The sequence below is a fragment of the Gavia stellata genome, chromosome 13, assembly GCF_030936135.1.
Source record: "Gavia stellata isolate bGavSte3 chromosome 13, bGavSte3.hap2, whole genome shotgun sequence".
Taxonomy (NCBI): Eukaryota; Metazoa; Chordata; class Aves; order Gaviiformes; family Gaviidae; genus Gavia; species Gavia stellata.
In genome coordinates, this window is record NC_082606.1 from 3,382,850 (window position 1) to 3,410,376 (window position 27,527).

General features: G+C 46.2%; 1 protein-coding gene across 1 annotated transcript; it reads right to left on the reverse strand.

Moving 5' to 3' along the window:
• Positions 1-1,160: 1,160 nt before the first annotated feature.
• SIN3A (SIN3 transcription regulator family member A) lies at positions 1,161-27,378 on the reverse strand. Its single transcript, XM_009815106.2, has 20 exons — positions 27,190-27,378; positions 25,377-25,553; positions 23,809-23,915; positions 23,028-23,310; positions 20,384-20,635; positions 19,672-19,824; positions 19,174-19,332; positions 17,780-17,869; positions 16,199-16,317; positions 13,890-14,100; positions 11,676-11,792; positions 10,714-10,952; positions 9,326-9,509; positions 8,569-9,142; positions 7,886-8,055; positions 6,624-6,797; positions 5,680-5,772; positions 5,236-5,330; positions 4,447-4,654; positions 1,161-1,825 (listed from the first exon to the last, which is right to left on the reverse strand). Exons 1-20 carry the CDS (start codon positions 27,376-27,378, stop codon positions 1,595-1,597), a joined length of 3,825 nt encoding a protein of 1,274 aa, XP_009813408.2. The 3' UTR covers positions 1,161-1,594.
• Between the last annotated feature and the right edge of the window lie 149 nt (positions 27,379-27,527).

Sequence of the window (27,527 nt, forward strand, 5' to 3'; positions counted from 1 at the left end):
AATTGGGATCTTCCCCCGTGTTTTAAATATCTGCCAGCGCTAAACTTCTATACTTAAAAAAATATATATCCCATACGTGGATTTCACTAGTGAAATGCACCGAGACCCACCCCACCCCTCGCCCCTTTTCTCTCGCACGCACGCACCGCACACAAACACACACGCAGAGCAGCTCTATCCAATACTGGTTTGGTACTTCACGTGATGTTTTCTCCAATACTGAGAGGGAAAAATACATCAGCACAATCAACCCCAGCTAAGTAGCTCAGCAACACTTCCCAAAAGCGAAGGTCCTTGGAGCTGGAAGACTCGGTGGATAAAAATTACCCACCAGGAAAAACAAAAATTAAAATAAAATAAAATTATATAATATATATTTATATATCTTAACAGACTGCTTATACCGCGGTTGTGTTAACTGCAAAACGCACACGCTGCCTCTGCTTTTTCCTCTCAGATGGTGAAGCCAATCATAAAATGGTCGGACGCGCCCCCTCCCACCTTCCCCACCCCAAAAACTGCGTGCTGCACGGTGCCTTTCAGACCAGGAACAGGGCTGTGGGTGAGCGAGTGTCTTCCTCCAGTTAAGAACAAAGACATTATTTTTATTTACAAAAAAAGGAGAAAAAAGTTTCCACACAAAAGCACTACAATGATAACTCCCTTTGGTAAAAAGTGTAATAAATGTCTCCGTCGGTCTGTCTGTCGGTACTAATTCTCAAGCCACCTGGTACTATGGTACACAAGAAGCTAGTACAGTTATGCTAGCACATCAAGCATACTTTCTTTAATAAAAAAAAACAAAACAAACAAAAAAACCCCCAAAAAATTGACAATTTGTACATTTATTTACAAAAAAGGAGGGGAACATGTTAAAATCGTGTTGTTCTCTGTTGTGTGTGTGTACGTACATGTGTGTGAAAAGCTGGTGCATGGCACTAGGAGAGACTAGTAAACAAGCAGGTACAAAAAAGAAAAAAAAAAAAAAAAACAACCAAAAAACCAGTTCCACTGGCACTAGAAAGGACAGACCGATCTGCACGGGGTGAGTCCAGCCTGGGAGGGAGGAGAAGGAGGCGAGAGGAACCCAGGGTCCGCTGCGTGAGGTGGCGTCGGGCTGCCCCACAGCCCCGCGCAGGAGCCCGGCCGGCTGACGGCAGCGTAAAAGGAGGAGAATCCAGTCGTGACAGGCACCTGGGGATTTCGGGACACATCCAAGCGGTCCGGTCGTGGAAAGCCTCCAGTTCTCTTCCCTCGCTGCTCAGGGCCTCCGGGGAGTCAAAGCCTCAACACTGCTGGTGTGTACGAGCTCGTCGTGTTTCTCTGGGATGGCTCAGTTCAGAGAAGGGTCCTTCCCGCCCTCCGGGGACGCGTGCCGAAGTCAAAGGGCCGGCGGCCCGCGGTCCCAGCAGGCGCCGGCAGAGATCGGCGTCCCTACAGGGAATCCCGCTGGTGACAGGTTGTACCAGCCACGCACTAGTCAAGTGGCCATGTTACGGAGATACACAGTGAGGGGAGAAAGGCATCTTCCTCCTTTCCTTGATGCGCGCACACACACACATCTCCCGGGCTCTTCCCTCGCCCCGGGGGAGTTTTAGGGTGTCTTGAATATCGTGCCGTATTTGACGCGGTACTTGTTAATGCTCACAAAGTGCAGGGTCTCTGTGTCACAGGTGGTGGTGCAGGGCACCAAGCCCTCCAACCCTTCGCCCATTAGCCACTTGTTTGTCTCGGCTGCCATTTCGCGGGGCACGTGCTCCTTGGTCCATTTGTCCACCCAGGCCTGGAACCGCTGGTGCAGCCGCTTGCTCACTCTTTCGTGGGACTACAGAAATAGGAAGAGGTGTTAGAAAAAGGCAGCTTTGGCACCCAAACCGCAGCATTACGCAAAGCTCAGCTGCCGATCGACACAACCGAGGGGACCAAGAGCCGGAAGGAATTTGTAACGCAGATGCCGGCCCTTGCTAACGACAGAGGAAAAGCTCTGATAAAGGCCCCCGGGTCTCCTCTCCAAGGCAATTACAGTGGCAAAATGAACTCAGAAATGCCAAAAGGTTTATACTCTTTGTTTAATACAGCGGCTCTCAGGCTGGGGACACAGAACATATGCCGTGGGAGCCCGAGAGCTGCACACCCAGCACGGAGTCCCTTCTGCATTGCCCAAAAGATGCTGCTGCCTCCTCCTCCTCCTCCTCAAGCAGCCAGGAGCCAAGGTAGACCCCGGACCAGGCAAGCCCTGCTCTCCCCAGCCCTCAGGGTCTGCCTCCAGCCCCTCACAGAGGGGCACGGTCCCAGGAGAGAGCATGCTCAACATGCATCACGCATGTCAGGGGACCCAACTGCTACAGAAAATTAAGAACCGGGTCAGGTCTAAACTGTTTGAGAACTGCTGGCTTAACAGAAGCATCAGGAGAGCAAAAACTGCGCACGTTTTTCAGCAAGAGCATCTGCTTAAGGAATGTAAAAGCCAGGACAGATGGTTTAAAGCCATGGCTTGAAAGCCATGACTACAGTCATAATTGAAAACAGCAAATATAATTAAACCTCAAGATTAAAACTTATGTATTTTATTACTTGTTTTGTTCTTCTCCTGAAGACTGACTGCTTCTCAGCGTTAACTGTTAAATCCAGTAGATTTGTAGTTCAACGTAGCTTCTGCAGCTCCTTCGGTGTACTTCAGTAACCGAGGAGCTACACTGCATGCTATATATTTAACAGTTCAATAATTTGACTTATGTTCAGATTCTCTGCGAAAAGCACTGGCACATGGTATCCCATTTATGAGATTACTTTTCCTTGAGGTTTGTGCCAGTTGAATGGGATAGATGGAATTCAAATTAAACCCCTCAGTATCAGCATTTCAGAGAGTCACTACTGAAATAAAACACACTCATCTGTTGTGAATGCAAGTTTAACAAAATTACTTTACAACTAATGAAATAAAACCATTATCTGTATTTCATCAGCAAGAAGCAGATGGTAAGCAGTTGTTTTATGAGTCTGAATACACGACTAAAACAGAGCTGTGAAGGATGATTTACTAGGCAGGAAGCAGTGTGCACTTCTCCTGCTCCCCTCATCTCCCAGTGAATTTTCTCAACTGTCAGTAGTTTGCTCAGAAAAGCAAATAATTTAATAAACTGAAAACAACCTCTGCAGCTACAGAAGAGACTACTGCTGACAGAGCCTCTTGGTGTACCTCTGCTTCTAGTTGCTTAAGTCAGTAGCTTTTGCCTGAATCTGGCAGGTTTCACTTTTTTTTACATTCTAAGTGATGGCATTCTGCTTAACCTTGTGTTTTAAATAGATTACAATAAAATTATAGCGAAGTATTTCAAACCTCAAATCTAAATAGCCAGGCTAGAACGGGAGTTTGCTGTTAAAGCTCCCTGGGTTTTCTCTATTGGATGGAAATACCCCCACGGTATGAGAAAAGTAACCGAGTGTCAAAGCGTTCAGAAGACCAAATCAGCTTTCTCCAAAGGAATCCTCCCAAATTGGGCTGATCTGGAGTCACAGGCTGTTTTCATCTTGAATAAACCCCAACCTTTACAGCTCAAGAACAGCCGCAGAGCCAACGCTTCCTTCCCCCTCTCCAGCATCTCCGCTCCCCTGCCTCCCCAGCCACCTCCTCCTTCCCTTGCCCCAACGGTTACTTTTGGCATAGAGAACCAAAAGCAAATTTGAGTAACTTCAAAAAGTCGAATTCCAATTTAAATCAGCAATCACAAGCATTGACTACTGGATGTGAGATGTCACAGACCCTTGGGTCCAGGACTTCCCAGCCCTGGAAAAATACCCGTGGGGATTTTTCTGTATGGGTGACCTCACCACTCCCACCCTTGCCACAAAACCAGCTCTTCTAGAGCTGCTGCCACACGCTGGCTGCGCTCTGCCGTGCGGGAGCAACCTGAGGACTCCCGCTCTCCGTGACTGTGGGGACAGGAAACGATGAGGGGATGGTACCCAGAGGGATCCAGGGGGACAGAAGGCGTTTGATGCTCTGCACTCTGTTTCCTCTTTGGGGAAGCCCTGGAAGAACAGGCAGTCTCCCATGTCACCACAAGAACATACAGAAGACAGGTCTTCCCTAAAACAGGGGGAACACCACCCATGGGAAGTACCTCCTGAAAGAAATTTGAGAGCTTACGGTCAACACCACGGTCCTACCATAATAAAACTCTCTGGAGAAAAGGGAGGAGAAGGTGGGAGGACAAGGAGAGTTAGAGGTGGAAGAGAAGATTACACCTTAGGAACATTCAGATGATCTTTAGTGTCTTGGGAGGACAAAATAGCACACCATCCTCCTGGCAACACAAGGACCGCTGAATGTTACCGATCAGGATCCCCAAGGACGTTTCCTCTGACTCTCCCCACCTGACCTTTGGGAGCAGGGGGTCCCAGGAAACACCAGCTGCCCACCCCAGTCCTTCCGCTCGCTCCTACCTGCTGAGCTCGCAGCAGAGCGGTCCTCCTGTACATGTAATCCTCCGATTTGATCACGTACACCATCTTATAGGAGTTCAGTTTGAATTTACACTCCAGCTTGTCCAAGCTCTCCACGTTCTCCATGGACTTCTTACTGTTTCCCTCCTTCCCTTCCTTCTCCTGCTGCTCCCGACCACGCTGACACTTACGGATCCGCCTCAGATTCCTGCAAACCAGAGAACCCCTCTTGGAATTAGTGCTCACCCTCTAGCACTACTAGGCTGGACGTAGCTGGTGGATCTGTGCTGGCCCCTCAAAAGCCTGGCAAACAGCTTGGAGCACAACTGCCCCTTGCAGTCATTCAGGCTCAGGCCCCTACAACAAGTCAGCCCACTGGGTTTATCTTATTTCTGAAACGGTGACTCTTGTGCAATCGGCTCCCTGGCTCATGAAAAGCCCTGACGTGGCACCCACTGTTTTCAGGTAGAGGGTTACTGTAAGCCAAGGCAGGACTGCCAAAAAAACCCCCAATCTGGCGAGTCACCAGCCCTCACCCTCTCCCCCACCTGTGGACCATGCCATCTTTCAGTCACTGGAGAGCAGGAGCCTGGGGCGGACTCACAGGCTTTTCGGATGAACAGCAGCACAGTACCTCTACGTCACGCTGCCAGGGTAACGGCTTCTGGCGTAGCATTAAAACACAGGTGAGACTGACCGCCCAGCACCGCGACGGAGCGCAGTCCCTCTGCCCTCTACGGCCAGATACAGCCCATCGGGTAGGGTTCACAGCACAGCCTGGCCACTCACCTCGGCAGGAAGACCGGTTTCTGGGCCAGGTGCTCCCGGAGCTCAGGGGAGGTAGAATCGGAGTTGACGTATCGCTCCACATAGTCCGACCAGCGCTGGAAGCGAGCACAGAGCACAGATCAGTCACTGCCTTCCCACAAAACAACATGGGATGGTTAAGGAGGCTAAGCTGGAAGTTATACGGATAAACACAAGGTCACTTTTGAAGGCTTTGTGCATCTTATCCCCAAAAAGGCAGGTCCAGCGTTTCTCTATATGGTTTTGAGGGTTTTCTAATACAAAATAAACCAAGAAGGATTTGCCTACTCACATCACTGAAAGCTTTACAGTGTGTCCTTGATGTTTCTTCATCTTGTGCTAACAGACCACAACAACAGTCAACTGGACACCCTCATCCAGGGCACCCCTGACCATCAGTCGGCTCTCTGGACAAGCTGCTCTTACCTCTGCTTCTACAGGGTCATCAGAGTTCTCCTCTTCCGTGTCCAGCAGTTCAATGGTTAACTGAACTTGACCTCTGCTCTGAATGAACATCAGCTATAAAGAAAAGGCAGAAGGGACTTCAGTGAGAGGTTTCAAATAGAAAAAACAACCTCCACGTCTCACTGGGGCAAAGGGAGAATGAAGCAAGTTGGCATAGTTTTAAGGGAAAAAACCATGCTTCCCACATGCCTGACAGCAAAGGGAAAACACTAGCCAAGTTGCACAACCTTTGCGGAACATAAAAATTGTAAAGCTTTTTGAAAATCTTCCTTTTTGTTGTTGTTTCTGGAGTGGCGTGGGTCCTTCTTGAGCCCCCCAAATAAGTTTGAGGGCAAGGGAAGAGAGATCATACATGCAGGCTTTTATCCAAAGTACTTTACTTGCTCAGAAAGGGCCTGACCACTTCCTGCATCTTAGACGAAGGAAGTATGGATTTGATTAGCACAGTGCACCAGGTTTATTTAGCAATGTATGCAGCCAGCAATGATTTAATGCCCAGTCATTATTAGCAGATCTCCCCACAGTCGACAAAGGTTGAGACACAAGAGAAATGGGAGAGTTTGAGCTAACAAATTAAAACCAGTGACAGCAAAGCAGTCAGTATGATACAACTCAAAGATGTTGTGAAGCACAAGGGATATTCATTGCTGCTCCAGGAAATATATTTCTCCTTGAAATCTCATTTCTGAGGGGCCCTTACAGAAGCATAAACCTACATGCCAAAAGCTGTGGACATGCCACCAAAACTTTCCTTTCAACCTTCAGAGCTATAGAAAGTCCTCAGGGCTCTTGGGTGCCTAAACAAGGCTCCTTTAAATTTTAAAGGACTGGTGCCTCTACCTTCTTAAAAGGCGTCCCCCTCACTGCTTGCTGCTTTTACACCGCAGCTCGCAGCCTGGCTTTACCTTGAAACAGTTCTCCTCTGACATGAGCTGCTCAGCTTTGCGCTGGTACGCGGCCTCCAGAAGAGTACGAGAAGACTGGGAAGCGAGAAGACCTCCTGTTGCTCCATTGTTGTTCTCCGACAGGTAGAGGTCTGTTACCTGCACGCAGATCTCATCGCTCACTATGTGCTGGAGCTGCAAAAAGGAAGAACATGGGGAAGGCGCTTGTCAGGGAGGCTGCTACATGCCCATCAGCACAGAACACAAAGAAACAAAGATGTAACCGTGGGTTTAAGCCCAAGCCAAAAAAAAAAGGCTGAAAAAGCATGAGGTTAAGGCTATGTTTTTAGTAACTACTTCTAGTTGCAGATGATCTCTGCTGCTGTGTAAAAAAACCACAGTATCTTTAAAAAAATTAGCAGGTGGCAAAGTACAGCTACTCAGAGAAAAACTACGGGCAGGGAACATCCTGATCAGCAGCGGGGTAGGAAGGGCTAGAGCACCGTGACATAATATATCCCCTCCTCAGCAAGGGGCTGCTGCTGTGTCTGAGGAGAGGGGTGGGAGATTTAGCATTAAATCCTTATTTTGTACAAGTTTAAAAATCAAAAGTCACTCAGCTGTCTTTTGAATTCAGTTAATCTCTGGACTGAAGTAAAGGGCTTCTGAAAAGCTGCTCTACCCTTCTGAAAGGGGAAAGGCCTTTCAAGCGATTCCACTTCCAGCCCCTTGTGTCTGTTTTTGTTCTTTACGCTACAAAAAGGCACATGAAGAATTTTTCCCTCGGTCACACATTCTTCTTACCAGCCCAATAAAAGGACTGGAGTTTAACAGCCAAAACGAGCTACTCAAACAGGCAGATAAAAGAGACAAAGCTTTTCTAAAAAGACATGCACCGCTCCTACAGCACTGGTGAAAAGGAAAGAAATTATTTAAATGCCATTTAATTCTTTTTCAAAGTTAAAGCAAGATTAGCTCTGGAGATGCTTTGAAGTTGAACACTTATAGCCTAAAAATTCTGGAAAACAAAAGGGAGAACTCTATACGCACAGAGAGGATATTCTCAATAATTTAAATACATCAGAAATTACCTTTTATCACGTCTCTTTACGTCAGTGTTGGAGCTGGTTTAAAAAACACACACAATTTACCTGCTTACCCCTGAAATTCCCCACTTAGGCATACAGCATTCCCCCTCCAACGTGGGCCTGGGCTTTCACTGCAGCCAACAGCCCGGCTACTTTCTCTCCCCCGGACCATGCACCCTCCATGCAGGCAGTCACCTGTCGAACAATGCTCTGGATCAGCTTGTCCATGGTAAAGGCGATGTAGGCGTGAATGGTGAACATTTCGCGCAAGGAGTCCTCGTATTGCGACGAGTCCATGTTCCCATCCAGGAGATTGCGCACCATGTCCAGGAAGGCCGGGTAATAATCCTCAACATCGATGTCCACTGCAACAAGAGAGCACGGGAGAGATGAACACACCACCCCAGGAAAGGTTGCTTTGAGTTTTTGTCCTCAGACTACCCAGTCAAGCTGACGAGTTACTGGAATAGACTTAAGTTTGTCTTTTATAGACATTTAAATGAGGCCTTTTAAGGCCACGGGTACTTTCATAATCTCTTGCTTTCTAGCTCTAGCCTCCTCCATGAGGTCTTTATTTTGGAGACTTTTTAAAAAGCTTTTAGTTAGGGAACTCAAGGATACTTTAGATACACAAGCGTAAAATGAAAGCTCTTATGAAGTAACTGCTGCATTTTACCATTCTGCTGTTCAAGTCCCACGTACCCTACACCTTCTCATCTCCTCCCTCAATTCCATGCTGCCCAGTGATAATAAAAGCGAGATCCTCCCATGTTAAAGGGTCACCGCTGTAACATGCCTCAAGACACCAAGTAAGCCCTGTCAACACGCTACGAACAGAAGCATCTTTCTTCCCCAGCCTCCCACCAGAAGTCACTCACTAGGCTCCTTCAGTCGCAGCTGGATGGCAGGACTGTCGCTCTTGTCTCGCTTTATGCCCAGCACTTCCCTCTCCCACTCCCTTTCCCGCGTCTCCTCTTCGATCTGCCGCTCGGCCTGGGTGCAGATCCTCAGCAGTCGCAAGCACAGGATCTGATGCAGCCGCATGAATATGTACCAGTTGCTGTTCACGTAGAAGAGATTGTAGACCTCATCCATGCCCCGCAGCTTCTGGGCCGTCGTGTTGTTGAACATCAGCTTGGTTTTGGGAGGACTGCCCCCAACGCCGTTGTGCTTTTTTGCAGCCCCAGTAGCTTCGTCCACATCCATTTCCTCCTCTTCCTCCTCTTCCACATCCGAGAGTTCACCTCGCTGAGCAAACAGCAGGTCTGGAATGAAGTGATACATGATCTGCTTGATTTTGTACTTGTCCTCTTTCTGGATTCCCGTCTGCCGCTTCACATGGTGGATAATGAGAGAGGCAGCGTCTTCCAAGATCTGCTTGTCTTCATAGGCTAGTGATAGGTGTGGACCTGTGGGGACTCCAGCATTGTCTTCTGAAGCCTGCTCTTGCCTCTACAAATGAGAAACACAGCACAAAAATTAGTCCCAAACACCTCCCTCCACCCAAGACCCTTTCAGAAAGCTCTGCCAGTGGCACAGACTTCCTCTCCCATCGAGCGGTGAGGAACAGGAACTGAAACTGCACTTGCGAAGTACATAAGCTTGAGGGAAGGAAACTATTGGTGACCATCTTACCTCATCATAGATGCTTTCAATCTCATTGAGGAGACTCTTCGACCTCAGGACCTTGGTATCATTCTGCTTGAAGTTGATGCCCTGGTGGTCCAAGGATTTCAGGTAATACTTCTCATTCTGCTCTCGCCAGACTTTATTAAATCCTCTCTGGGCTTCTCGCCACTCTTCCTCTTTCATCTTTAACCTTGGATTGAGAAAACAGGGGTGAGCTAAAAGATATAAAGGTCCCACTCTGGGCATATAAGGAAAACCTAGGCCCATGGCTCCTGCCAGCACTGAGGAGAGCTGAACTCCTCATGAAATGGGCATAAATAAAAGCCATCCCACAGAACGGAGCTGTGCAGGAGGGGCACCCTGCACACACTCTTCTGAATAAACCCCTCTAGACTCCTCTCATGTCTAAGTAACACAGCTCAGGACCGAAGTAGCTTGAAGGCTTGTGCTTCCTGCCGCAGCATGCCAGGGCAACCAGAGGGTTTAGCATCCCTCTAGCCTCACTGTCCGCATCAGGGAGAGAGGCTGAAGGGATGGGAGAGCCACAAGAGCTGGCCCAGCTCTCTCCGAAATCCCCAGAAAATCGTGTAGCTCCAGCTGCTGAAAAGGAGTAGCTTAATTTGGATGATGAACAAAGTTATCACCCTGCAGCAACCTGAGCTTCCTGGGAAACGGCCTCCTGAACCTTGGCTCAGTATCTCAAGCAAAGCATCCGAGGCAGCTCAAGACCCGTCTCACAGGAAGAGTGTCCTTGCAGCAGGGTGGGGAAGCTGTGACCTTGCAGGTATCCTGGGTAAGGCCATTACCCCCAGCTCTCAGAGCCCTGAGACACAGGAGTGACAGTCCCACAGAGATGGGAAGTGTCTGGGGAAGAACATCTCCTCCTTACACATCTCCTTGAGCTTCCCCAAAGAGTTGCAACATCTGCTCCCTTTTCTTGACTGAGGAAGGGGTGGTTGACAACAGAAACCGGACTGGGAACCTGAGGGTAACACAGCCACTGCAATCTGAGCCCACAGTCACGTACAGCTGCAGGATTTGGAAAGGGATCAAACCTAGCCCTGGATCAATCCACACAATACAGTTTCCTCATCTTACACATGATGCTGATGCTGGGGAAGAAATAAGGTTTAAGAGAAGACAACAAAAGCTCTACATCCCTCCAGCTGAGCTGGTAAGGTTTTTGTTTCAGGAAGGTAATTCCCTCTTTCTAGGTGATTATTATGAAACACAGCGACTGACCAGAACATAAAATGCACTTCTTAAATTACAGCCTTGTGGAGGTCACACCCTTCAAGGGGCAGAAACGAGCTACTTTTACATAAATCTGGATCATGTATGGTACGTTAGCCTTCGGTAGAGCCCCCGGGGCAGGGTGCTAGAGCAGTCAGTACCTTTTCAGTACAATGGGAACAGCCACGGATGGGTTCTTCCGAAGTCCATCAATGATGTCAGCTGCTTTGTCAGCATATATCCTCTGGAGCGCCTTGCGGTGGATCACCTCCGAAGTGCCACCCAGAGTGTTGTCCAGCCGGAATTTGGCCTGCTCCTCAGCAGACAAGCGTGAGAGTTTCTTTTGGATTGCCTCAAGGACACGGATCGTTGCCAGGTTGGTCTCCAAGACAACATCCAGCTGAAGCGAATGGTGCGTTAGCCATCGTTGAATAGATAAAACATGATACTTCACAGAGGCTAACATTTAAGTGACATGAAACAAGAAGCCGTGCATGTTTAACAAGATGTTCTCAAGCAGTGGTTTCCATGTTCGGCTGCTCTAAAAGAACCCAATTATATTTTATCTGCTACCTAGATAATACTGCATAAGAATTTAAAGGCTACCAGAACGATACTGTTAGGAAATTACATTTTCCACCTGGGAATTGAACACAATTGTCAGTTACACTACAAAAGGACGTGCTGAATCTGAGCGTATTCAGGTAATTGCCAAGCTAACTTCCATTTCAAGTCAAGTTGTCAATCACGTAACATCCTGAATGTATCGCTTTTCAGATTATTACAGGGGAATGCCTGTTCTCGTGCACTACGTGGGCAGCAAGAACAGAAAAGATGCATCGATTATATGCTGGCCATTGAACAATTTCATCTGGAGCGGCGTGAACAAAGAGCTCTGCACAAGAAGCGAGGGGCAGGGGTGGTAGCTTGGAGCGAGAGGTGGTTATGCAGCCGCTGCTTCTTGCATTAAGAGAACACAAGCTTTTATGGAAAAAACAGGTGACAGGCACACAATAAAACCAGATTCTAAGCAGTCATATTAAAGGTATAATTATATCAAGATCATTAACTGTTCACAGAACCCCAAGCCTTCCGAGACACGAATCAAGGAAAAACAATTTACCTCGAAACGCTCATCCTCGCACCTGTAGATGTGCTCTTCGTATTGCGTCTTCTTGGAGCTCACAAATGTGGAGTCTTCAGACCAGGATGGGAAGGAGACCCAGGTGTCATTCAAAACCTTTGAGGGAGACAGGGGGAGACAAGAGTGACAGTCAGTCTTTGAGGCAGTCACACTTGTCCAGCTGAGCCCAGTCTTCTGACGGAAGGACAGAATTCCTCAGTTGCAAAAACTGTGTGCCCCTTCCAAAGCCCAGCATTCAGGGGGCAACCCCAAACAGCCAGAACCCAAAACGTCCAGGCAGTCTGAAAAATTCATTAGCTGTGAGAAAAAACTTGCAAGGGAAGAGAAAAAGAAAGGTGAAAGGAGTTTTTCCGTTACTTCGGATTAGTCAACTGGAACCAGCTAGGTCATTATGTGTGTGATTCACCATTGACAACGCCGGGTGGTCATCACGTCAGACGTGACTGTTAGACAGTACATGGTTTCTACCTCCAAATAAGGCTAATCGGGAATATAAATCCATACCCCAGCAACACCTTTCTTGACAAAGCAGCTGAGCACCTGCAGCTTTCACCACCTCCCAAACAGGAACAGAACATTCAGAAAAACCTCAAAGAGGCCAAAGGCAAAGACACAAGGATTTTGGCAGGCAGTCTTGGAAGTCAGGCCCACTTTTCATAAACCTGAAGCCTGAACAACTGAGTCATTAGATTCTCACAGGAAGAGAAGTTCATAACTGCATCACACAAGACACTTGAGAGACATGTCAGGACTTTGATTAAAAAACTTAGAATTGTCTCTTGCCCAGGCTGTTTTCACTATCTTGCCGCCACTTCAGCTGAACACCAATCACCACTGCTAACTGCATGACTTGGTCACCCACATTCGTCCTCCTCACCTCTCAAGGAGCGCAAGGACACAAAAACCGTGATGTTCCCAAATGGCAATCTGCTCGCTATTTGTTGGGGGTGCCACTGCTGACTGCAGTCACCCAGGGAAGGGATTTCTGGGGCTCTCCCCTCCTCCAGTGAGGGGAGAGTGTTTATTAACCGGCCTTCAGCAGGAGTCCTGCTCGCTCATCTCCAAAACATTACCTTCAACACCAGTGAAGGAACAGGATCAGCCAGTACCATTCCCACTTTGATCAAAAGGTCATTACAACACATTAAAGGACTCAATGAGTACATCTGATCCTGCAGCATTTTTTTTGGGAGACCAGCTTTGACTCTTGACCAAGAAGGCCGGTTCCCTGTAGGGAGCTGATTTCCCAAAGCAACGCACCGTTTCTCGAGACAGAGGTCTTCTTAGCATTTCAGGTAGAAAAGAAGCACATGAGGCATATGTGGGAGAATCTGTCTTTTCTTTTAAGGTTGGACTACAGACAACTCTAAAAGCAGACTAAGCAGGAATGTGGTTAAACAGGTAGCAATAATCTTGAATTACATACTGCCTTGTAAAAGGTCCCCAAGATCACATTAAGACCACACAGAAAACTAGTTCTGCCATTTCCTACTTAAGAGTTTTTAAGTCTGTAACCTTAATGTTCTTTTCACACGTTATACTACGTAAAACATCATACAGATCTAATGCCCCTACATTTTATTGAAGTAGTTAAACATCACAACTATTCGGTGGGGTTTTTTTTCCAGCTGCTCCCCAATGCTTCGTGCAACCCTTTCACAAGCACCACTGAAGAGCTGATGCCAACCATCAAAGCCACGTGCATATCGCAACTCCCAGCCAGCTTCCGGCATAACCCATTCCTAGACTGACGCCTCGCCCTGTGTTATAGCTTCTGGACACGATCCAGGCATTTGCAGGAGTGCCAAGTGCTCGCTCGCCACTAGGAACACCTCAGGGTGTGCTCACCTCGGGCTCCGACACGTACCACGATGATCCGGAGCCAGGATGGTATGCCCACACACGCCTGGGCGCAGGAGCGGCACGGCTCAGTGCTGGATCAGTGCTAACCAGGCAGCTGCCTGGTCCCAGCTCCACGCCCTGTGCCAGTTCTGGGGCGCAGGCAGCGGTACAACTCAGCTGTACGAGAGCAGATGTGCCCTAACATCCCTGGAAACCTTTTCAGCATAGCACAGGGGTATAAAATAAATTACCCTCCCTGTTCTTCTGTTCCGCTTGTTCTTGCTCCATCGCTCCAAGAAAGCCGGGAATAGCCTTCCTCTGTCATACAAGTCCCATCCGAGAGCATCTTACCTCTTTACACAGCGGAGTCCGCCCCGTGCACTTGGGTTGCTGGTAGCTCTTGGGTAAGGCTCGGTAGCTGGAGCCCAGTCTTTTACAGGAGGCATAGTCTATCTCCATGGCAATCCCCTCGGTAGCCCGTTCCTTCGGATACGTCTCCATGTGAACAGACTCTTTATACCCCAGAAAGTTTTTAAACCAAGTGAACAATTCTGGGAATTTCCTAAAAATAAAATGAACGAAGTGAAAAACTATCTAAGTAGAACTCAAACAGCACTGAGCTGTGATGCTGAGGCTACAACTGATTGATACAGACAGACTGTGTCCAAGAAGACCCTCTGAATTATCAGTCTGGTGAGAGAGGACCCTCTCTGCTAAATCCCACTTCCACAGAGCCTGATCAAATGGGAAGCGAGTACCTGTTTTTGTTGATCAGGTGGTGGATTGCTCTCTCGGTGCAACTAAGGTGCTTTAGGATTACCCCCTCGTATTGTCAGGGATACACAGACAGGCACCGATATATCCTCCACACGCCTTGTAGGTACAGTCCCCACGAGACAAGTGACAAGCAAGGAAGAGCAGCCAAAGCTTTCACTACAGGGGCAGCATTCGTTGCAGGGTCACATCTGGGTCTCCCAAACTATCCCAGCAGTGATCCCAGGTCAGATCCCTAGTTGCTTGCCAATTTTCTTAAACTTAAAACAGACCTTTCCTTTCTAAAAGCAACCAGAAGAAACTGAAAAGTGATTCTGTAACTACAAGGCAAAGATTTCTCTGTGCTGAGCAATCGCTTCAACCAGTGCTGCGTCCCCAGACTACACAGACCAGCACAGATTATGAAGAAGCCTTGGCCTGCAAGGCCCAAGTTCACCTGCTTGTAGAGAAAAGTTTTCTAAATAATTTATTAGTCTAAAATACTGCATCTGTTCAACTCCTCTTATCTCATGCAAAGCTCCAGCAATATGAGGAATTGAACCTGTTACTGAGGCTAATTGAATCACTGCTCATTTATTGCTTTTTCATTACATGACAGAAGATAATGTCCAACTCCAGAATAAGAAAACTGTATTATACCTTTGCCAATACAGATATTCACCTTTATAGCTAGGAGGACAGACAGTAGATGAGAGAAATCCAGATTTTTTTGTCAAATATTTCACCTTTCCTAGCTAAAGGTAGCATCCTGCTGATGCCTGACTAATTCCAGTGGAGCTACAGAGAGTGGAAGCTCCTTGCTGCAGTTTCTTTGCACAGTGGCTATTTGAATGGGGTCCTGAACCCAATTTATGTTGCTATTGCCTTCTCCCTTGGAACCAGGAACTCAATTCACAGGAAGAAGGAACATTAATCTTGCTGCCCAAAGTTGATGACAGGATATCAGTTGGTTTTAGCTGATTAACACAGAGTTGTTCTGTACACTACTGGCAATTATGGAAGTCATAATTCCTATCAAACTATAGTATTCCTTATTATTTTTTGCTTCACGACAGAATTCAGCTGCTTTTTGGAAATTTTAGTGAGCTTATATCAGCGCTCTTTTTTTTAGGGGACATTTCCTATGCAATTAGACAATTAATCTTTTCTCAAATGAAGTAATCCGTGATTCCAGAGCAGGAGACTGCAATAACAGGCTAAATAATTCTGTTTGCTCTTCTGCAAAAGGAAGAAACACAGCAAGCAGTACCGGCACTGCTCTTGAATGCTGCCTGCCAAGACACAGCTAGGAATCCCTCTCTCACCTCCTCTTGGGTAAGGAACAGAAAAGGGCAGTGCAGAAGAGCATGAAGTTGGAAAGAAATCTGAATCAGGGCTGTTATTGCCCTGCTCCAATAAAGGAAAAGTCTGAAAGCCTAAAGCACATGGCACCTGCGCAGTATTAGCCACTGAAGGGCTTCCAAGAGCTATCAGGATCTCCCTGCCCATACAGCAGCACACGGCACCTTACCATGCACATCCGTGACACGCGGGCCGAGCTGGAGGGAATAGGAGATCAGAGAATGCGCTGCCACAGAAGCAACTCATGCAATCATTTAGCGGACAGACAATTAAGCAGTGGCAGGCTATCCAGATAAAAGTCAAGCCAACCAACAGAGGAGGAAGTGGGCAGCGCAGGGGGACTCCATCTCAGATGTGCTTTGTGGCCCAAGAAACCACCTCCTGGCTCCCAGAGCAGCATTCCTCCTCCTCTGTGCCACACAACCACAGGAGATGCATTCCCCTGAACGACCACAAAGGTTAGCAGTTCTTTCCTGGCTTTGCAACAGAAACAGAGCAAGTGGATTAGAATTCTCACCTCCCATAAGGAAACAGGCTCCACTTACCCCAGGAATGGAGAAACGAGCTGCACGAGCTCAGCCCGGGAGATCACCTCCTGGTTGAAAATAACCAGGCAGCGAAGGAAGTTTTCATATGCTTCTGTGCTACGCAGAGCTTTGCGGACCTTAGAGAGAGAAGAAAAGAGGAAAACAGCTACCGTCAGGGTGAGATCAAGCTGTGTATGCTACTGCTGTCCAGGAGACCTGGATTCAACACTGTGCCTCCCACCAATGCACGGAGATTACCCGTGGAACGAGAACGCAAATCTTTAAGTGAGTTGAACAGAGGGTAACTTGCCCCGTACACAGGGCCAGACAAACAGATACCGATGTGAGCCATCTCTGCACTGGGTACGCCCTGCAACATCAGCAGCCGGTGCATCACTCTGAGGAAAGGAGTTGCAAGTGCAGAATGAAATCCCTCAGAGAACCCCCTAGCAGCTAGATTACAAAATGCTGGAATCATGGACAACGTCAGTCGTCACTGCAGCAACACAAACCCATCCAGGTTGCCTTTAAACACCAGAAAATATTGCAAGTAGGGAGCAGGGGTAAGAGACCTGCGCCCTGGGTAATATCGCTCCAGCCTCTGCCTGCATTACAGCTTGGGTTATCACAGATAAGCCAGCTTCTGTAACCCTTATCTTCACAGTACGAGGAAACCGAACGATTCATCCCAACACCATCACCTTTCCCACAAGAACAGTTAGCATCTACGCGTCAGATGGAAATCTGTCATCATTAAGATATTCGTCATTACAGTTATAATTCTACAGCAGGGATTTCTAGGTTTACTCATGTTAACACCTACACATCCTCTGAGCAGTAGATTGGTTCCCAGTTACCATTAGCTGGTCTACAGCATGCTGCAAAATGCACCGCATCATCAGGGAGCAACCAAGACTTTCATCAACACATGAATATTACTTAAAAGGCTTGTTTACGTTCACTGTATAGTCCCCTCTGAGCCATAAGGAAATGTATGGACATCTCAGGGAAGACACCAAGGTACCACTTGGAAACATCCCACATATCCTTCATTTGTTCTGTGTGGTAAACCAGCAACAGGTAACAACTCTGCAATTAATTAGATTCATCTCTCAGGGGAAAAAAAAAAAAAAAAAGCCCAACGTCGACATGAATCAGCTGCTTTGTAAACTGAGCTCCCACACTGCAGGCAGCTGGTTGCGGATGGGTACAGCAAGCTGGGCCAACACAGCAAGACACGCCACGCACATCATCAGTTGTACGGGGATTTCATAAAAGGTAAACAAAATTTGGAGTGTGCGTTACAGGAAAAAAAATCCCATTCCTGCAAATAAACTGCATCAGCAGCGGGTGAAAACCTGGAGAGTGACCTTTGGTAAAAAGACACAAATATCCACGTAAAATAGATCACCAGTCTTTTAAAAAAATTCAATGGATCTGACTTAGAGGTCGCTTGGTACATCTGAGCTCAAGCTGACAAATGTTATCAGGGTGGTGTATATATATAACATACTTCACTGTGATAAAAATCCGGATGTATATATGCTAAGAACATAAATCAACGACGCGAGACAGCTTTCTCTGAACCTGGCTTCTCACCTTCTCAAAGAAGAGAGATTCTGTCCCCACACCATGTTTGCTGGCTTCCGCCAAAGACTGATCTTTTAAACCAAGCAGCTTCGGTTTCTTCTGTTAACAAAAAAACAGAAAAGCAAGAAAAACAAAAAAGGGCTGTTCAGCAGAGCAAGTTGCCATATTTTAATTATCTATCACACCAGGGTTTCACCTTCCTGACCCTACCATTTGCTTTCGAATAAAAGAAAGGTGGCTTTTTTGGAAGGAAACTTGCATGAATGTGTGTGTCACAAATGAACCTATTAAAGGTTAATCAGTAGCATAGAACTCCAAATATTTTTAATACACTGTTGCATCCTTTTCTGTAACAAGTTGATTGAAACAGTCACGCTACAGCGTTATCTCATTTTTCTACCCGTTTTGCAAAATTACCAAAATAAATCTGGTTTTTTCCTATCACTCACCCAGTCCTTTAAGTCTTACACCTCCCTAAAATTATCATATTTCTTTTGCATTCCACTGCAAGATCCTTTATTTTCCCCATACCAGCACTGCACTCAACGTCCTCAGAAAGGCCGAAAGCTGCCTCCAAAATGTGTTTTATTTTGCTGCCCTTTATTTGAAGAGGAAGAGAAAGGGCAGAAGGGGAAGTAAATCACTGGATTTAAATGATACCATTACGCCTGCTAATGCTTTTCATCACAAAGGAAGATACATCACCTTCAAATAAAGCAGGCAAATTTATCCTTACTGCACAAACACTAAGCCACCTGGCCACAGGACAATTTTTATTACACTACAAAGCCTTGCTCTCTCAAAACGTGCGTCATTTGAAAAGGGCAAACTCTGCTAAGAGAATAATCATTCATCATTGTATTATAAGGTTTATCATAGGAAAGATGAGCAAACACGATTCCACTGCATCTGCTCCAAGTTCTATTACAAGAAAACTTTCAGGCACACCTTTACCTTTCCCTCAGCTTATCTTCCCACACGCCTCAGAAACAGCGCTGCAGATTTTGGACAAATTTATTTTGCGACTTTACTAAGACTTTTGTCTCGACACCCCACATCTCCCCCTCGTCACCAAACACTGCTTTATTCACCAGTAAAACCTCCCCCACGCATTCTGCAGCATCCTAATAAAGCGGGGAAAGACCTATTTTTCCCAAGCCAGTAAAGTAACTATGACTGCGTTCAGGTACAAGTAACACCACCAGTTTGTGAAAATCAGAGACAAAGCCTTGTGCTTGGAAACAAGGACTTCAGAAAGTTTCCTTTAAAGGCAAGAATTAGTTGCCGTGTTCTCAAGCTGCAGCCTGCGCCACAAAAATCGCACAGACTCCTAAAACGCATCCCGCTCTGCCACAGCCTCCTGGGAAAACCAGGGCTGCTGAACGAGCAGCACACACTCTTACCTTCACCGGAGGGGTTGCTCCAGTTCCCGAGTGCCGTCGGATCTGACAGCCATTCTGGTTGGGTCTTTGCTGTTTGTTGTTGAGCTGTGGCTTCTTCACCGTGCCACCGTGATCATTTCTTACCGATTCCACTTTCTCTGCAGTTGTCTTACTTAACAGCTTATTTAGAGACAAACCCATAAGACCATTAGAGCTGAGTTCCACGCATCCAGGCAAAAAAATATGCCTGCTCCTCCTAGCTCTAGATGACCAATGTATTTCACCGCAGTTATCGCGGTCTTAGAACAACCCTTTTAGGCAAAGGGATTGTATTTAAAAGACAAGTTATGGCCAGAAAACATTCTATCACCCTGACCCCATTCCCACACTCAGTAAAAGATCACTCCAAAAAAAACCCAAGAAACAAACAGCAAAAGCACACTTTTCTGAACTCTGGCTACATTCAGGACAGTTTTCCACTAGGTATTTCAGTTCCAGTCTATCTCCAAGAAGACTCACCACAGAGCTGTTGGCATCTGGCAGGAACTGCCCGAACTCCGAGAGCAGATCCTCCTGGTTCTTGAAGAGGCGAGCCACCTGCGCATATACCTCCTGCTCCGTCAAAGCCGGCGTGTAGTTACCTCCCGCCTCCTTGGCATTACGCTGCTCTTTCTGTCATAGGAAAGAGGAGAAGCGTCAGTAGAAAGGACGCACGAACTATTTAAGTGACAAAGAAGAACAAAAAAAAAACCCCTCAGTGATATAAAGAATGAAACAGCAAAGGTTTCAGCATCTCACGTATAGAATTATACTATATTAATAGTATGTTGCTTATATATACTAAATACATATACTTATATATACTATAATTATATACTAAATGCCCAGCTGGCCCTGGACTAGTGGGACACTGATCAAGGAAGGAGTTTCTTTACTTTTAACATAATAGTCCTGTCACGATGTCTCCTCCTGACCCCCACTCACGAAAAACCGCCAAGTATGATTTTTAAAAAGACATTTCAGACACTTGCAAATAAAGATGAAGGACCAAAATCTATTCTTTCATGCTGCTATATAATCTTTCAATTCGCAAGAATTCTGCTTAGTTTGCTGGCCAATGCTAATCCAGCAGAAGACCCAAATGCAACTCTTGGACAGGCACAGTTAACTCCCATGGCAGAGAAAGAGAAATAACCATACACATACTCAAATCTGCACTGTTAACACTCACCTGATACGTATGGAGGATCTCCAGGAAGGCTTTGTAGATGTCTGGCTGTCCCTGGAACCGATTCTTGATCTTATTGACGTAGTTGATGGCATGATTAAACTCAACGGGCTGATTGTTCTGCAGGGATGGTGTGGTTCCCAGAGAGATTGTCACAGGCGTATGAGGTTGGACCGGTGGCGAGCGTGGTGATGCATATGGTGGAATCGGGGGAGTTTGCTGGCTGGCGGGAGTATGTGCCTGCAACTGTGATGGCTGAGAAGAAAAAAAGCCGTGTTAGAAATTAGCAGATTCCTTTATATTTGGAATAAAGGCATTTTTATTCTGCGTATGGACAATATCCAGAGGAAACAACCCAGCATATAACCATATCCAATGCCAACAGTGGAACAACGTGGATTCAGAGATACCTCTGAGCGGGAATATCACGACTGGACAAAATCTCATGCTACTACATCCAGTTAAACAACCTCTTCCCATATACTGGCCCTGGACAACTTTTGCTGCGCTTCCTTAAAAGACTGGTCTTTTTAAACTGCTACTTAAACAGTTATTCCCTTCCCCGATCTAGGGAATTTTAACAGTATCTTTCATAAACTGAACACTTCCTAGTGGCTGTCTAAGCAGAAACCGCTGTTAAGGAGTCAAAATTAAGAAGCACCATTTCACAGTCAGAGTTGGGTTTTAAAGATTAACAGAAGCACAAATACAGGTAGACTAAGCAGAAGAAAACTATTATCCAAAGCAAATAAATAGATAAATATTTAGCGGGCCAGTAGAGATTACAATTCATCAGGAAGACAAAACACCGGGACCATTCAAGCTGTTGTTATTAACAGCGGGTTTTCCTTGCTAATTGCTTTTGACTGAAATCTGACAAGAGACACATACTCCCTTAAAAATTTAAGAGTCAAAATGCACAGGCATGGCTTGCTCCAACACTGCAAGTTATTTTGCCCTTAGTGAAGAATTCTGGGATGCATAAAGTAAGGCAACAGCAAGAGAAAACTGGAATTTCTTTCAATATTGAGACAAAGAACACGCAGATAAGGCTCTCAGAGTAATTATTTTGAGTACTCTTAACAGACAACTAGCAGCCACAGGAAAATTTAGCAGCAGTTTTGAGTTTTAAATGCAAATGGAAGTACTCATTCCTGTCACCTTCCAAACATGTATTACACAGAGTTTTCACTACTGACAGTGTAGGTAACTGTCTCAGAATGGCCAGAAGCATCCTATTACAAGATCCTGCCTTGCTTACCTACACCTTTACCTGTCTGGCAAGGAAATCTCACCTCAGTATCTAGCATGTCCCTCAGGTTCATTTTAAAGTTTCAGCAAAAATAGCTCAACTCTTCACAGGATTATGACACAGGGAGAAAACCACTTAGCCCACAGTGATGTAAAAGAGACTGCTACTCTTCCCTGAGAGCATGTACTACTTCTTCGGAGAAAAGCCTTGAAATCTGGCCCAGGTAAGTTAATTCCGGAATGAACGCCTTAGCTTTGCAGTTTTGAGCTTTGCAGATCTTTTAGCATGTTTTTCTTTGCCATTTCTGAACAGGAGGTTGCAAGTCCCACCAATGTTTGTCTAGAGATCATCTTAGTGCCACATTTTAAATCCTGCCGCTTTCTAACTGCATTTTCCTTTTTTTTTTTTTCCTTTTCCAGCCAATTGTTAGCTAATTGTACAGTTTAGAGATTAACCCTTGAAACTTTGGGGATTCTTTCCCTCCTTAAGGCTCTCAAATCTCTCCACATTTTGAGGCTGAAATACGTAATATTTTATCTAGAGTAAGCTCCCTGAATGCCTCTTATATTATCCTATTCTGTTTTCAATCACGTAAAATACATCTGTTGGACAGTAGCACCTGGATTATATCTAAAGCAGAGAGTCAAATTCCCTTTGTTATTGAAAGGTCTCAGATTCAGGCACACAACCTGATAACTAAAGGCTTGGGCATCTTGCCTGAATCACACTTTTGATTTTGCCAACGACTCCTGCACCCATCCAGCTGATGGCTGAACTAGACCACTCTTTACAACAGACGTCTAACCTGAAAACAAGACTTCAAGCAATGCAGAATCTACCAGATCACTAAGCAAGATCTTCTAAAGGCCTAATTGCCCCAAGCATTTGGAACCACACACTAACTTTCACAGCAAGAGCAACGTCTTTATCACAGCCTCTGTTTTATGGGGAATTTCTTGGGACTTCAGTTATTCTGAGACAATATGCATAAAAGCGGGCAGTTCAACATGTGCCCAGTACTTTAACTAGGAAGCCCTTCCTGCAAAGTCAAATGTATTTCAGGGGCCTTTTTCCTGGGGCTGCTGGATCACTCCTCGAATAACACGTGTACATTTTACCAGATGGTCTGAGCAACTTTCGGTTCCCCACTGAGAGCCGCAAGGCCTTTCCAAACCCTTGAGGTGGCTTATTTGAATTATTGTCAAATCAACTAGGACACATCTTGAAGTATGAAAAGGAGAAACTAATCCAGCAGAAGCACAACACACACAGGTTCACGAATACTATGAAAAAGCAGTGCGGAAGTTCCTTTTTCGCTCTCTAGCTCCATACCAGTTTCAGCTGGAGGCAGCGGGATCCCTGTGTTATCGATGTGCATCATTCAAAGCCTCTCACCTTACTGATTTTGGCAGGTGGTGGCTGCGGCGCTGGCTGTGCTGGTGTTGGGGTTGATTGCGCTGAAGGCTGCGACTGATGCTGCGGCTGGGGCTGCGGCTGGGGCTGCAAGCCGTGAGTGGGGATCTGATGAACCTGCCCTGGTGTTGTCACATTCACCATATCATTCGTCTGCACCTCAATCTTGTAACCAGGAGGCAAGAAGGTGTTGAAACCCATGATCAAGTCTGGGTGGCCCTTGAAGAGCTGCGATACGCGGCTGATCACTCCTGGAGTGTCGATACTGAAGAAGGAGCAAGATCAAAATGTCATGATCCTCAAAGACCCTTTCAGTGGTACACCAAGTTCTCCACACAAGAATTTTCCATTAGATTTTTTTACCTTATCACCTCTAACCTATGAAACAATGCAAAACTGATTCCTATAAATACACTACTGAACTTAAGAATGACATTAGAATTATTTTATTTGCCCAGACAGCATTTTATATCTATGAGATCTAGTCCCAAGTCTGACCATTATTAATGGGCAGACAACCAGACAGCCAGATGAATCAGTTATCAAGGCTGAACTTGTGAACTCCCACTCTAAGCAGAGATTTAGCATAAATGAAGGGATGCATTTAACTTTCAGAAAAGAAAGCACACAACTGCTTTTACACTACTGCTAGAAGCATGTTACTCTGCACACAGAAGGACAGAATTTAGCTCCCTCTCTGTCCTCCCATGCCCGCATATGCTCTTTCTAACCTGGAAGGAAGAAGCAAAATGCAGCTTGTTACCTTTGAGATTTAAATTCCTTCATAATATCCAAGAAGTCGTTGTAGACCTGTGGCTGGCTACCAAACTGCAGCTTCACCTGGTCAAGATAAGACAATGCATCCTCCACCTGGAGACAGAACAGGCAGGTTATATTAGCAGAGGAGATTTTATTTAACCTCCCATTGTTCTGCAAAACACGCGTTATTTGAAAACACAGCTGTTAGCCCTGAGCCTGGGCAGGGAATTAAGGAGCAAAAGCTCATGAGCCTGGTTAGTGTACTACCCGCACCATTTGAAGAAGAGATACTCACTGCCCACTCCTGGCTCACAAGATAAAACTGTACCAAAAAGAAACAAAACGGAAAAAAAGCAACACAGATCAGCAGAATTACTCAGGGAAAACAACGTACTCCAAATTTACCATCACTGAAGTGACTGCTAGGATAAACAGAACTAGACTGAGTATTTTTCCTGCATTCATATGTGGAAATTATTATGGAAGTCTAAGAATAAGCAGAAAGTGGAAATGACATATTCAGTGTAGTAGAAGTCTGCCAGGTACACGCTTGCACTTTTTTCAAAAAGCCAGACATTTCAGTTCAACATATAAGGATTTTGAAAATGGCAAGTGTGGGCGGTAAATTGTTTTACACCTCGAACAGCAAGAAGTTTATGAACTATTCGTGTACCAACATCCAATTTTCAGATGTACTGAAAGAACAGCCACAGCCTAAAGCGAAAGCCCTGGGTCCCTTTCGCCTTTGACAACCAGGCCACACGCTCATCAGCTGCAAGAGCTACACACAGGACCTCTCTTTCGTCTGAAATTAAACGACAGCAAAGGAAGACAGACTATCATGTAATAGCCCCAGTTGTGCATCATCAGTGGAGGATCTGCCATCGATTTCACTGGGAGGAAGAACCACCCATTTTGAAACCATTTTCAGAGGTCTCTGGGAATGAAGTGTCCTACATTCAGCAAAAGGAAAGGGCCTCTCACCCAACAAGGCAGTGGGTTCCACCAAAACTGGGAGAGACCTGCACTGTATTTGGAAGAGACTAAGAAATAGGCATGAGTTCATATATATTTGCCTTCTTGCTAGAGCTGAACCAAATGTAGCTACCTAAAGGGGTTATTTTTGGTGGAGTTTTCTCTTTTTTTAAGGATTTTACAGCACATAATCTGAGAATAGAGCCTTCCTTACTCCCAAATTACTCCCACACAACCACCCACGTATGCCATGTGTTCAGAAAAACACCAAATGTTTTGGTAATTTAACCCATTCATACAAATACTCCGAGCAATACTTCTTCCTTTTCCTCCCTGCCCCCAATCTTTTCCTAGCAAGTCCCTTTTTTGTTACGGTATTTGAAACAACAGGGTTTCAGCAGAAAGAAATGTCCCTTTCTGCATTCAATAGTCTTCCAAACAGGAGAAGCATCTACGCCTTGTCAGGAAAGCTTTTAGGAGGTCACCAGCTGCCTTTGCAGGGAGGCCTCCCCTACACACCGAATAGAAAAAGGCCCCCGGTTGCCCAAGGATTTAGGCGGAGGTTGGTTTACTTAAGGCAGCAACGCTCAGCGTTACCTTGAGCCTCTGGAACTGCTGCTGCCCCTGCACGGGCACGGCTGGCGGGGTGGGGTGAGTGTGGCTCTGTACCACCTGGCTCCCGTGAGGCTGCACCGGCGCGGCGTGGTGGTGGCCGCTGTGGACGGCTGCGATGGCTGGCCCATGGCTGCCCGAGCTCTGTGGCACGGCCGACACCTGGCAAGGCAAAGAGGACGTCACATACGGCTATGGCTTTGCGGCCGCCTCCGCTCGCTGCACGGGCAGAGAGCAAGATCAGTCTTCCCGGACCCAGGTATACAAGTAAAATTTTAAGGAAGCAGAACACAGTCAGTTTGACCTTTAACCAGGACTGCTAACAACCTTAGTCAAAAAATATCTTTTGTTTTCTTCAACAATGACCCAGAGAGACCTAAAACCAAAACGAGACAACTCTCATCATATACTCCAAATATAGGAGAGCCCTCTCTGCAAACACGTTACAAACACAGGTTCTCTCCAGCCTGCAGACTCACTGGCTGTCTAGTCACTAACACTAACATAAAGACCTGCCAACGGGGCGTAAGATGGGATTTTTAGTCTGACAGAGTCAAGGTTCTCTCTTTTCTCTACGACACTTACGTGTCACTAGCAATAAACTGAATGAATGAATCTTTACGAGCTTCTACACTCTTGCCATTCAGTTTGGGTATTGGAAGTCAAATTGTGGCTCCCTGGCACCAGCAGACTCAGGGGAAAACTGAGCTGGGTATCTCCTCTAGAAAAACAGGGAATGGAACAGAAGGCATGCACTTTTCAGGTCTCCTTCATACATTAAAGCAGAAAAGTTTCAATCTGGAAAATCCATTAAAAAAGCCTTTAAAGAATTTTTTTTAAAAGTCAATTACTTTTCATTTTACACAAACTCAGTTTTCCATTCAAGCCTCTTTTAGATGGGATATACTTTTTTCAATTCTTCTCATGAACAAAACCCAATTTGCTTGCCGGTCCATCCAAGTTCTTTTTAGGAAGGACTGTCAGCATAAACACACCCTCTTCCAGTCCCTGCAAGTGTCTGCCTGCAGGCTCTTCAACTCTGTGGCTGCTACTATCAGTGTGAACATCCCTTCTGCAGAAGTAAGGACGAAGCTGTGTGTAAAATTGGGCACTAGACAGGGAGAGCAGCTCACCAGCCACACAAGCATGGAAGACGCAACACGCCAAAAACACGGCAAAGACAAGTAACACAGAAACAGCCTTTCCCTAATCTTTCCCTGGGACGTATCTCCAGGGCACTCTTAAAGTACTTTTTTTTTTTCTCTCCCCAGCTGACAGCTCCCTGCAAAGGAGGCAAGAGAGGGAAGAGTGCCACCTAATGACTCTGGGCTAATGTTTTCTGAAACATTTCAGTTTTCCTGAAAGTCTCTAATCTAAATGCTGATCCAATCCAGCCTGGTAAGCTTTAGATCACCCAAGATATCATACACCCGTGACAGAGCAACTGTAAGAACAAACCTTTTCCCGGTGAAAAAAAGAAAAACGGAGAAAAAGCCCTGCACGCACTTGCCTCTAGGATTCAGAGACCATGATCTGAGAGAGTAATTAAAAGAATTGTGTTCAAAAAAGCCAAGTCACACCACGTTTGTTCAGGTGGCTCTGAACATGAATGAAGCCGATAGTCCTAAAGCAAGTGCTTAAAATGAGATGTATGATAAGCACGTTGTCCAATCTTGGAGGTTTTTTTAGGAAACCCTGGTTACTAAAATAAAACCTTGTCTCAAATACAGAATTCTACAGTGACACGGTGATGGCTGGTCACGCAGCAGGACCGCAGCTGAGGGACGAGCACACGCACCTGGTAGCTGGGAGTTACCGAGTACTGAATCCCCGTGGCAGACTGCATGGTCTCCGAAACCGCCTCATATACCGGAGGTGCCGGGGCAAGCACGCGGTGCTGGTGTTGAAAAGCTTCAGTGCTGCTGGTGATACGTCTCTGCTGCGACGCATACACGGGTGACTCCTGCTCATCCAATCGCCGCTTCATTCTGAACTCATGCTCGGGAAGCACTACAAAACCTGTTAAAAACAGACCAATTAACAAAGGCAATTGATTCATCGCTCCCTGCCAGCACCATGGACGCTAAGTTCACCAAGAGCAGGTAGGGCAAGTTTCTGTCTATTCATTTGGGTTAC